General features: G+C 45.3%; 1 protein-coding gene across 5 annotated transcripts in view; it reads left to right on the top strand.

The window, feature by feature from the left end:
- Positions 1–12,190, top strand: part of Heph (polypyrimidine tract-binding protein 1 heph) — a 427,542-nt gene that overhangs the window by 19,013 nt on the left and 396,339 nt on the right. For 2 of the 5 annotated variants that reach the window (XM_076796826.1, XM_076796825.1), the window contains exon 2: positions 6,568–6,592. The exons of the other annotated variants lie outside the window; for them this stretch is intronic. In XM_076796826.1, the coding sequence (XP_076652941.1) occupies positions 6,568–6,592 (25 nt within the window). The remainder of the gene's footprint in view (positions 1–6,567; positions 6,593–12,190) is intronic. 5 annotated transcript variants of the gene reach the window in all.

Here is a 12,190-nt window from a genome sequence, read left to right as displayed (position 1 = left end):
TAGGTGGCATTTCTGTAATTGGTTCTCGTCGTCGCCAACAGATGGCTCCTCAGGCAACATCTTTCCCGTAAGCATCCCTCAAATTGTTATTCCAACCATAAAGATTGACAATGTACACACCCTGGTGCTAACTGGAACAATCGTGTTGCTGTTTAGCGGAATTCTGACCGGACTTCTCGAGGCTTCGGTGCTCTAGAGGCAGCCTATCTGGGCTTCTGTCATCGGCCACGCTGGTTTCTGTCTCGCGACACCGTTTCACGTCTATTTGTGTGTATATGTGTGTGTGTGCGGCAAACCTGATGCCAGATTGAAATTCGAAGTAGCTACTTCGACCGGGCTGCGTTTGACATATCCGTAGCGACTTGGAACCGCACTGTCCCCGCTTTCGTCGGAAGATGTCTTTGTCTCGAAACCTCCCCCCTCCGCCCTGTCCCGATCGTTCATTCTTCGGCGTCAATTTGAAAGTCGATATCCTGTTGCGGATGTCGACGAGCGCGTGGCTCGATTTTTCGCCTGGACATTTACCGATTCGAACCTGTCCGCGCTGGAATTCTTTCAACGGTGGACGGTTCGTTCCCCTAATCGAACGAGGTAACACTCTCTCTCTCCCCCCCCCCCTCTCTGCCTCATTTGCAGAGACAGCAGGAAAGTTCAGCTGCGGCTCATTAGCGGCGCTAATGTCCGAAATGCTCTTCACATCTGTCCCGGACAAACAGCCGATACTGGGACAAAGTGATTCGCTCCCGCGAATTCGCTAATGGGTTTTCTGGAAACTTTGTTCGAGTGGGTTTCGGAATAAGAATCTCGAGACTGCGCTTTATCCCGGGCGCGATCGCCACCTAACCCTAGATCATGCCTAATCCATATCTGACTTGTGCTTATGCCTTAAAATAATTAAATTCCTACTCTGGTGTGGACCTAACTGAAAATAGTGGAGCCAGACATAAACGCGGACTCTGGCCTGACTTACATACTGCTATACTTAACACTGAACACTAGATTTAGGTTAAACTTCACCTCGGGAAACCAGAAATTTTCAACTTTTTTTTACACAATCCTGAAGATTTTGCTTAGGAAATGCCAGAAATCCAAGTTTCAGTGTTAGCAGATCACTAGTTTAAAAGTTATGCGTGTGTAAAGATGTGCGATTTTAGCGTCTTTAAGGACCGAAGATTTTCAGCATAGGAAGAGCAGTTGAATTGTTAACTCTCCGAGCCTAAGAGACCCAACAGCGTCCTGTAAACGAAGCATCGAGCCCAGATTTCGTTCGCCGGGACTTAATCGAGCAACAAAGGATTTAATCATTATAAAATTCGTCGGCTCCAATGAATAACCCCGGCGCGCGCGGATCCGCGCGTCGGTTCTTTGTTCCCTCGAAATTGGAATCGTTTCCGCGACGCATTTATTGTGCGGTCAGGCCGCGGCGAAAAAAAGGGGAATAAGTTTCGTTTCAATTAACGTGCATCGGCCGCATCACTCACCGGAAACGGCGATCGTTACTGTAGCGGGCGGACGCAACCGATTCAATTAAAAGAAAACAAAGTGGCAAACAAGTTTCGATCTTGGCTTACGGCACCGTCCGGTCCGGGGGCCTGGAAATGAAATATATTCCGGCGAAGAAAATCCTGCGCGACGACGCTTTAACTCCTCGTCAATGGCCTGTATCATCCGATTGCTTTCCTCATGGTCTTTTCCCCCGGCGAATCTCTTTTTCATATGCTCGACGTTTTAATCACGCTCCGTTTCGAAATTTTTATCAAACGGTGCAAAAAGTATGTCTTTTTCTTAGCTAATTTCTCACCCTGAAGAGGTTGCTGTCCTCAATCCTTTTCGGCAATTTTCGTGAAAATTAAGACGTTGCTGACTGTGTCCAATTCGTTTTGACAATTTTTGTTTGGGACTAAAAAAGAAAAATTGACAGAAAATCATTGCCAACTGTCTTCAAGCCCTTCCAGCAATTTTTGTGTCCCACTAAAAAAATCCCCCCCTCTTTCATATGCTGGATGTTTTAATCACGCTCCGTTTCGAAATTTTTACCAAATAGTTTAAAAAGTCTGTATTTTTCGTAACTCATTTCTCACCCTGAAGAGGTTGCTGGCTGTCCTCAGCCCTATTCGGCAATTTCTCCCCAACCCATTTTTACAATTTTTGTTTTGGACTGAAAAAGAAAAATTGACAGAAAATCATTATCAATTGTCTTCAACGGCTCCCAGGAATTTTTGTGTCCCACTAAAAAGAGATGTCAGTGGGACATTGTTGGCTGTCCCAAAGCCTTTCAAAAAATTTTTGCGTCGGATCAAAAGTGTCACAAAATCATGCACAGCTGCGCGGTAAAAGCTGTATCGAGAAAATCGGAAATACCGAAGCTTCAATTTGTTTACGAAACTTTGACTGACCGAGGGTGAGCGAGATGTGACAGCAGCGTGTCCGAGGGTGTCTAATTATTGTTTTTGAGCGACGCGATCGGTTTTGTCAGCGAGGAATCGGGAATCGCAACAGTTCCGCTCAGAAGCTTTTACGTCGGCCAAGTATCCGGCGGCCGGAAGAGAGCTATCGGCTCGGGCAATTAGACAGGCCCGTGCTTACCATTCGATCAATCCCTAATTACATTTGCCTGTAGCTGCTGCATCATCCTGCTCCAACTTGGACCTAACCAAGGTCCGCTGCTACATGTGTGATCACGTGGTCGTTGAACCGTGTGTGAGTGAAAGCGCATATCGGGTGTTTCTGGAATCGACGACCAAGTCGCTGGTCTCATTCATCATGCGTTCGAAGACAACGCTATAGTAGCCCGTGTCTCATCAGTATGTACGGAATGGACTGACAACGATTGGTTGAACAGTTTTGGAACAACTTATGCTACCCGAGCATCGGTTGCCAGTATAATCACTCGTGTGTTGCTCCGTGTATACGTCTGTTTATATATGTGTAGATCTGTTTGGCCATGTGTACGTCTGTTTGCGTATGTGTGCGACTGTTTGCTGACGTTTGTTTGTTCAAAATACATGTTTGCGAATGTATGTCCGAGTGTGTCCGTTTGTTTGCCTAGGTTTGTACGTTTCCGTGATTCACCGAAAACTTTTTATAATTAATACGCAATTAATTGCCGAGGTGGTATAAATATTTACAAAGGCACGAATTGTACTGTACAATTTGATATAACCTGGCTCTGTTGCCAGGTACAGCGTGCGCGGCATAGCGCGCCATTTTGAGAACCACCGGCGCAACGATTTACAACACTCATCGGATCGTTAGGCCAGTTTGCGTGCACAACTTCACAGTCGAGTTCATCAGGATCGTGTATCTTTCGAGCACTCGTGGTTGATTTTTTCCCAGCATTCATTGCGTCCCGATTTCCCGCAGTTCTATGCAAGCCTTTCGAGTGACAATTCTGAATGTTTTTTTTTTTTTGAAGTGGTACACACTAGTAGAAATTAATATCTCTGTTTTTTCTCTAATTTTTTTTTTAGCATTTTCAATTTTATTTCTATTTGACACAGAGTTTTGACCGGGTTACTTTCTCGTCAATTGGTCCGATATATTGTGTCAAATGGTCGTTAGCACGAAGACGCAACGAGCAAGATAATTATTAACTAAATAAAATCAGTTAACGCTAATCCGGGGCAAAAATCGTTACGCTAAACCGAGCTGTATTTTCAACTAGGTTGGGTCACATTAAGTTAGGCCACGGTAGGATTAGGTCATGCTAGAGTTAGGTCGTTCGAGAGCTGGATCACTGGTTGGGCCACACTATGCTTAGGTCGCGCTATGCTTAGGTAGCACTGTGGTTAATACACCCTATGGTTAGTCACACCATGGTTATGTCACACCATGCTTCGGTCACACCGTGCTTAGGTCACACTAGGGTACTATTCTATTTTTCAGAAATTAGGTCGCTACTTTTAGCCATGCTAAAGTTAGGTCACATCATAGTTATGTCATACCATGGTTATGTCACCCCATGGTTATGTCACACCATGCTTAGGTCACACCGTGCTTAGGTCACACTAGGGTACTATTCTATTTTTCAGAAATTAGGTCGCTACTTTTAGCCATGCTAAAGTTAGGTCACATCATAGTTATGTCATACCATGGTTATGTCACCCCATTGTTATGTCACACCATGTTTAGGTCACACCATGCTTAGGTCAGACATGGTCAAGTCACGCTGCGTTTAGGTCACACTATTGTCACGGTAGGGTTGTATTCTATGTTGGGGAAATTAGGTCACCACTTTGAATACGCCGGATTAAATTTGACTATCTATGAGGACTGACTCTAACGTGATATAACGGAATGAAATTTCGTTTTACAATGTCATAAACGCTTAACTTTCCAGCCATTAGTTTAGAACCGGTTTTGGCGTCAGCATAAAGGAAACGTGCCTCTTGAATTGTATCTGAACGTTCGGACGATTCGCAGTCTCATTGAAGGGAAGCTTTAGAAGTTGGCAAGCACAACTGTCGCTGGTTCGTTTCATCGAACTCCGCCGGTTATTGATTGTGTCTAGAATCACGCGGGATTATTTGTAACGTTATGCAGCTCTCAAATTGCAAGTGCAAACATGGCAGACCATTCCGAAGCCTGTAATGGACGTGCAATATTACCTCGGATCGCGGCGCAGCGCCCGAGCATATGAACACGAATTTAGCGGCTATTGGTGATCAACAGATTCGCGAAATTATTTAGGAAAAATACTGTCGAACACCAATACCAAATAATTCCCATTCTCTTCGATATTTCTGGCAACTCGATACAATTCGAAATCAATAATTTTGTTCTTCAACATTCTACTCCGAGCGCTCATATATTTTCATTCTCGAAAATGCAAAATTGAGGCACCTGCAGCAGGGAAGAGAGCTTCCATCAATAATTTATTTTTCAATATTGTTTCCCGAGTGCTCAGATATTTATGCTGAAATACAAAATTGATGAACAATCATTTTTTTGAACACCATACATATAAAAATAGAAATTTGCGGAAAGTCCTACTGGGTTATTTATATTTAATTGTTACTGATCAATTTTTGTATCTTTTTGGTACTTTAATTCTTAGTTAATTACTGCACAGATCGGTTTCACGTCCAAGATAGAAATTATTTATGGTGTAAGATAGTGATCGCAGCATGAGGCTTTTGTAAGCACTATGGGAGACGATTCACCGTGATGGTTCCCAGCCAAAAATTTTGCACGGTAGGCACACCTATTCGTGCGTTCACTGTCACTCTAAGTCGGGACTCCCATAAGCGTCTTGTGGTCGCCTCACGAGGGGAAGCCCGGCTCGCGTTATCGTGAGGCAACAGGCAGCCGTTCGCAAAGGGTTGATAATGCTCCAGTCTGCTGACTAATTAGAATTCGTTCCCGGCGATACCTAATCTCGTCAAGAAAATTCAGCAAGGCAACCTTGTTGGTTTCCTTGTTGCGAATCGGCCCGAAAAATCCGCCATTTTGAACCAATGGGGACTCTGGTCTGCGCTGACATAGTGATCAGACTTGATCCAGTATTGAGTAAGTGGTTAGGTCTACTTTCGGTCAGCCTGCGTTCAATTATTCGATTGTGTTAGGTCTGATGATGATCTTCGCCTGACTTAACATGGACCTAACTACTTAAAAATTGTCTGCTTTGAATATAGATTGTAGTTGGGTCTGATGATGTTTTTGGTCTGGCCCAACATGGACCTAACTACTTAAAAATTGTCTGCTTTCAATATAGATTGTAGTTGGATCTTATGATGATTTTGGTTTGGCCTAACATGGACCTAACTACTTAAAAATAGTCTGGTTTGAATATAGATTGTAGTTGGGTCTGATGATGGTTTTGGTCTGACCTAACTCGGTCTGAACTACTCGAGAATTTTGTGACGTAGATATAGACTTTTGAGTTCGTAGAATAGTTGCTTTATTCTAATAATTGGACTGTGGTTTTTATGCAACGAAAAGTTTCGTGTTCGCCTTTTCTCGGAATAATAATTGCTGGGCGATTTGTATTTTTCATTCGGCAAGTTTTCAGCCCGGAATTAAAATTAAAAATTGATTTGTTCGTGTGGAGTCCGATTGCACGAAAGCTGCGGTCTACAGGTATTGTAATGGATTCAGCGAAGCCTGATGATTTCGAATAAAGAACATTGAGAACCGAATCACGTTGGTCTGGCTTATTCTTTGTACCTCTCCATTGGTTGTTTAAACAGTAGCTCTCTTTTCAGCGGCGAATTAAAGGAGGGACCGAGATCGCGACGCAACAGAGGAACATTTCTATCCATCACATTCGATCACCTCATTTTCTAAATACTGTCTCAACCCTCTTCAACCCTCTTTCACCCGCTTTGTATGTCTGCCTCCCACTTTCTCTCTCTCTCTCTCTCTCTCTCTCTCTCTCTCTCTCTCTCTCTCTCTCTCTCTCTCTCTTCTCTTTCTCTCCACAAGCATTTATATACCCGGTATTTATTGTTTGTAGTGCGTATAACCGTATTTTTTACCGACTTTTTCTCACCTGCTTCTCACCTTATATCTATCTGTATTTATGTGTACGTTTTTTCTAACTCTTCTCTTTTCTGTTTTACTTTACAGAGATACTCTGCACAGCGGGCAAAAGGTACGAGCTCCCCTACATTTACAGATTTTGTGTTAGTTCGACTATAGTTCTTTCAACTCTGCCCTGTCTGCCTCTCTCTTTCTCTCTATCTCTATCTCTTCTCTCTCTCTCTCTCTTTCTTTATCTGTTCCTTTGTCTCTTCGTCTGTCTTTCTATTACCCCTCTACGCCTGTCGTTCATCCGATTCTCATTCTGTCCGATCACACTTTCAAACATCTTTACAAGAACACTCTCAAGTATACTCGATCGTATAAACTTTTATTCCGAGGAGAGACAGGATACACGAAAATCATGTTGATGATGTTCAGACGAAAAGTACACTCTGTCCGAACAGTGCACGAAATAATTAGAGCCTCAGCTGCTCAGGGATCGTCGCTGAAATTTAGTATAGCCTCAAGGCCAACCCCCACTCTGAGTTCTGCAAGAGTTGCGGCGGGGAATTGTACCGGGTGCTTTGATTATTTTAATCTGCGTGACACTGTAGGCAGAGGGGAAATTCCATTTTTTCATTACAATTGTCTCGGAAAATTCTCTTTTGCCTGACCGCCTACCGACTCCCCGTTAATGACGATACGAACCTGCACCCCCCAAAAAGTCACTCTCATCTGCCTTCAGCCTTCTCCGATCCACGTAAGTAGATTTTTTTAATTTCTTTTATTTACTGCACTTTTTTTATGTCACTCGGCTTTTGCTTCTCGGAACGACGAAAATCAAATGTTCGAAGCAGCACCTCAGAAATCTAAGCTGAATTTTCTCTACATGAATGTTTTTCTTTTTCTTAATGATCTGAGCAATTTGAGCAATTTTTACAGAGTGTTAACCATTTTTATAGGTGGGTCACAGTTGCTACAGGGGGTCAAGAATTTTCGGGGGGCAACAATATTCAGGCAGCAACAATTTCCACGGTTTCCGCAATTTTCCTAATGGCGTCACGAATTTTTCCAGCCCCACTTTCCCCGAAAAGTGATTCCCGACTCTCGTGCGCTTTGATAAGATTGAGGGTTGCACCATCGACACGTTGCAAACCGATGAGGTTGTGTTGAGAGGGTGTGTGCGGGGGTGTGTAAGGGGAGGAGTTGCGAGGGTGGTTTTCTCGGATCGATTCTCGAGTCGTTGAGCCCGGCGTAAAAAGGGTTGAACGCCGGTACGTGGGATGTTCGAAATGTAAAACGGTCCGAGAGAATACAGTTTATTTCTAGTTGCTTTCCAGCTGGTTACCCAAGTAAATCGGTATCCGCGTACAGCGAACGTAATACCCAGCTTTCCCCGGGAACGTCCGGATATCCGATTATATCCGGCCATGGTGGTTTCTCAAGGGGCATTTGAAATTTAAATACGATTCACCGTCTTCTGCTGTTCGATCCGACGGCCCCCGCTTTTCCTTCTGGGCTTCCACTCTTTCACGGATACCGGGGAACCTCTGACGTGCTTTAGACCTATTGTTAAGTGATTCGTTCGTTCTTCCGCGGGTCTCTGTGAAATTGCGAACAGCACCGGAAACTTTTCCCGCATGGTGTCCCCTCCCACCCCCCTCTCTCTCTCTCTGTGACGTACTCGCGCCACTTGGTTCACATATTCATTCCACCTGAAGAGAAAAAAGAGAAAAGAATTGTTCCCGACCTCGTTGAAACTCTAATCCTCTCACCGTGACAGTCGGAAGATGTTGAAATAATCTAATTCCCTTTGTGGGCTGCTTGCGTCGCGTGATTTAAGGGCCAGGTCTGGTTTGTTAATCGGCAGAAACTGTAGCCTGGCCAAAGAGGACACGCGGCTTAAACCGGGTAAAGGAAGAGCCAAAGGGCAGGTGGTTACCGCCGCTGTAATTCGAGGAATATTCGCATAAGTCGCGGCTTTCGCTACGCAAGTACGTGAAACGGGGATTCGAACACTTGCCACGCGAGGGTACCCCGAGATATTTGCGAAATTATACTCGGTGCTTAATGGGGATTTGGGGAATACGCTATTGCCAAGTCCTGTATCATCCCTAGCACCATATGATCGCCAAGAATTTTTTTACGAGTGAAATTGGAGAGAGAGGAGTGCTATAAGCCTTGCTATTTATTTAAATCATCAGTGTATTCATCGGCTAGCTGTGCCCTAGGTCCAGGTACCAACAGTGCGGGCAGTCTCCTGGTGGCTATCATCTAAGCTGATACAAATTTTTGAAAAATCGATCAAAAATTCTGAAAAAATTCACAGACGTGTACACCAACTGGGAGAACATCTCTGAATTTTTTCATATTTTTCCATCCTGCAGAACGAAAATGGCAGGGCTTAATCTACACGTTGCTAGAAAACAGCACATTCCATAGTTGTTGAATTTTTAAAAAATGGATGTTGCGTCCAAAAATTTTGAAAAAATTCAGAGTTGTGTACACCAACTGGGAGAACATCTCTGAATTTTTTCATATTTTTCCATCCTGCAGAACGAAAATGGCAGGGCTTAATCTACACGTTGCTAGAAAACAGCTCTTTCCAAAGTTGTTGAATTGTTTAAAGATGGATGTTGCGTTCAAAAATTCTGAAAAAATTCAGAGACGTGTCCACCACCTGGTAGAACATAAATAAAATGAAATACATTAATACAGGGTCGAAGGTAGCTGCCCAGTCGGCCGACTCCTCCATTGGTCTTCTAATTCCAAGAGCGGCAGCCAGAGGGCAACTGAGACTAATACTAATTATCCGGCCAGATCGACAGATGCGAACGATTTGTTGTAGCCAGGGCGGCGGTTCATTTGAACGGTGTGTGCCAGCGCACCGTGGTATCGTCACGGTTCATCAGAACGCATTGACACATCTCGTCGATATTTCACGGACGCGTAGCGCGCTGCCGCATTTCGCGCAGCCCTCGAGTGCATGCGACGAAACACACCGGGACCTGTCCCACCTGATTACCGATCGTTCGTTGGGCTCTAATCTTCGGTCCCTTTGCCGCGATCACTTAGTATAGCTAGCAATAACCGTCGCCGTGTTCCCCGTGGCTCATCCCGGGCCTCGGTCTTTGTCCCCTTTTAGAGAGAGCCTCGCCACTCTCGACCTGGAACCGCTGCATCGAATCCTCGAGGCCCACGATTAATCTCCTCCAGTTGTTAATTAACTGTTTGATGTTGGACCGCGTCCACTTGAATGGCCCCTTGGCGCGGACGTCGACGCGTCCGCTGTTTATACTCGATCGACGATCACTGTCCATCCCCTCCCTGCTGTCTGGAGACGCCAAAAAATCCGGGGACTCTGCCAAAGGGTCAGCCCATTGTAGTCCTCACTTTGTGGTAGAGGACGCTCCTCCGATTCATAAGTTCGGGACATAGAGGGCGTTGGGAAAACATAGTTCCTCGGATGGTCTGGATTTTTTCGAAAAATGCTACGATCCTAAACTGAGGACCTAGTTGAAACTCTGCAGAGTAGAGGGCGTTGGCGAGACTGTTATTTTAATTGAGGACCATGAATTTGGTAGCAAGCATGGTGATTGACTCTCCCGCGGATTCCAATTTGGAGTCTCGGCTATCCTACGCAAATGACAGTGGTGTAGGTTGGAGGCAAAACGATTGGGGAAATTTCGTGTTCGTTAAAGGCGGGGGGGACCGGTGCATTCAGTTTGTTCATCGATCGTCGAAAGCCGATCTCCTCTTCGCAAGCAAGCAGCGAAACGGACCAAGCAAGGAGACCAGCGGGGAACACGAGAAGCTTAACGGACATACGTCCACCTTCGCACAGGAGAGAGCTGTGTATGGCCAGATAATTTAGGTCAGCTTAGGTTGGCCTGTCGGGGTCACGTCCGTGCTCGGGGATGATCCTTCCCCTTGATACACAACAATAGTCATTAGCGCGTCAGACATGACGACGACACCTCACGAGGCTTTCGAAGAAGATGACGGCCGGGATGACAGGCCGATGATGGAGCTTTATACAAAGGACAACGGACTAACAGTGCGAATGCGACTTGTCCCGCCTGATGCGTCTGACAAGATCGTTGCACGGATAAACGGCCCCAGTCGATAGACTTCTCCGAGCAAACTTATGCTGTTTCGTGCCACCACTACCACTATCGACCTCCGTTTCTTCCGTTCTGCTTCTTTAACGATCATGAAAATAATCAAGGACGTTTTATACGCTGGTGTACGCGTCTGTGATTTTTTTCAGAATTTTTCGACGCAGCATCGATCTTCAAAAAATTCGATAATTTTGGAAAATGCTGTTTCGACGTGATGTATAGATTAAGACCTGCCATTTCCGGTCTGCATGATGGAAAATTATGAAAAAAATCAGAGACGTTCTTCTAGGTGGTACACGGGTCTGTGAATTTTTTCAGAATTTTTGTATGCACATTTAGTTTGTAATTGGTCAATTATTATCTTTGCGAGACGGGACCGGATAGAGGTGGTTGTCAGGCTAGTCCCGCCTCTATCCGTACTCTGGGCATCGCAGTGGGAATATTTATTATATTTGTTGTCGAACGAGGTTCAGTTGGAGCGTAGCAGCCATTCGTGACCGCCGTCGAAATGTGATTAAGCGGTTAATTAGCAGTCAAAGACAGTCGTAGATCCCCGGGGCTGTTTTGCATGCTCCGTGGTCAAGGTAAGATTTGCGTATGCGCATTTCGGTGCCGGGACTGAATCTTTCATGAAGTTGTCCTGCTCCTTTTAACGTCTGCAGCTCGGTGCATAGAGCGTTGATGTGATCTATGGTGACCCTATGCATAATGTGCATACGTGAGCGCGGCTAAGTAAAAACCCTTACGGAATGCCGTATCTTCAAACATGAGATGCGATATCTCTGTATATTGTAACGCAAGGCTTCGGTCCAGAGGGATCGAACATCCGGAGGATAGCTGGAAAAACCGGGTCGATGTGTTTTACTGGTTCCAACAGTCGAACGGAGCCAAGGCGATCAATTACGATTATTTTTCAACGGGGGAACAACCGATCCAGCTCGTCAGTATCGGATCTGTCCATTAACAATGACGTGAATCTTCTTACGACGGTATTACCCGTCTCCCGAAGGGCACTGCTCTTCCCCGAACACGTTCCATTAAGCGAAAAGACCCCTCCTCTTTATATACAATTATAATATCCTGCATTATTAAGCCACTTCCGTCTTGTTCGCGTTCCTCAGAGTCGTGTTGCATATTTGCTCGCCTAACGAGGGCGCATGTCCTCGAGACAAATAACGTCCGACGACGATATCTCGACTTTTCATGGGAAGACACTCGAGGCGACCCTGCCCCTATCTCCTCCAACTCTTCACTCATGCTTCGACGCAACCGTTGGCACGACCTGCGCGAAGGGCTCGCGATGCTGAAGCGTTGAATAGCTGATCTGGGATAGCTGAACTCCACCAATTTTAAAGAAACTGGGTAACCCGCGTAACATAAACCTTTGGAAATTTGGAAAAGTAAATGAAAGGTGGCTTACCGTGACCAAAGGGCCTAGTCGGTTGAGGTGGTCAGAAAAGCCCTTCAGCCGATTTTGTCTGGAAATGGCTCGTTCGATAGCTTACCAAGAGGGAACCCTCACTGCCAAGTTTCAGCCCTTTACCTCGTCTGTAAGGGTAGCTACGGGGAACAAACCAAAAACCAGTTTTAACCCCACTTTCCCCACT

Source organism: Halictus rubicundus, chromosome 11 (genome assembly GCF_050948215.1).
Source record: "Halictus rubicundus isolate RS-2024b chromosome 11, iyHalRubi1_principal, whole genome shotgun sequence".
NCBI classification, from domain to species: Eukaryota; Metazoa; Arthropoda; class Insecta; order Hymenoptera; family Halictidae; genus Halictus; species Halictus rubicundus.
Note: the sequence above shows the minus strand (reverse complement) of the source record. Positions and strands in the feature narration are given on the sequence as shown.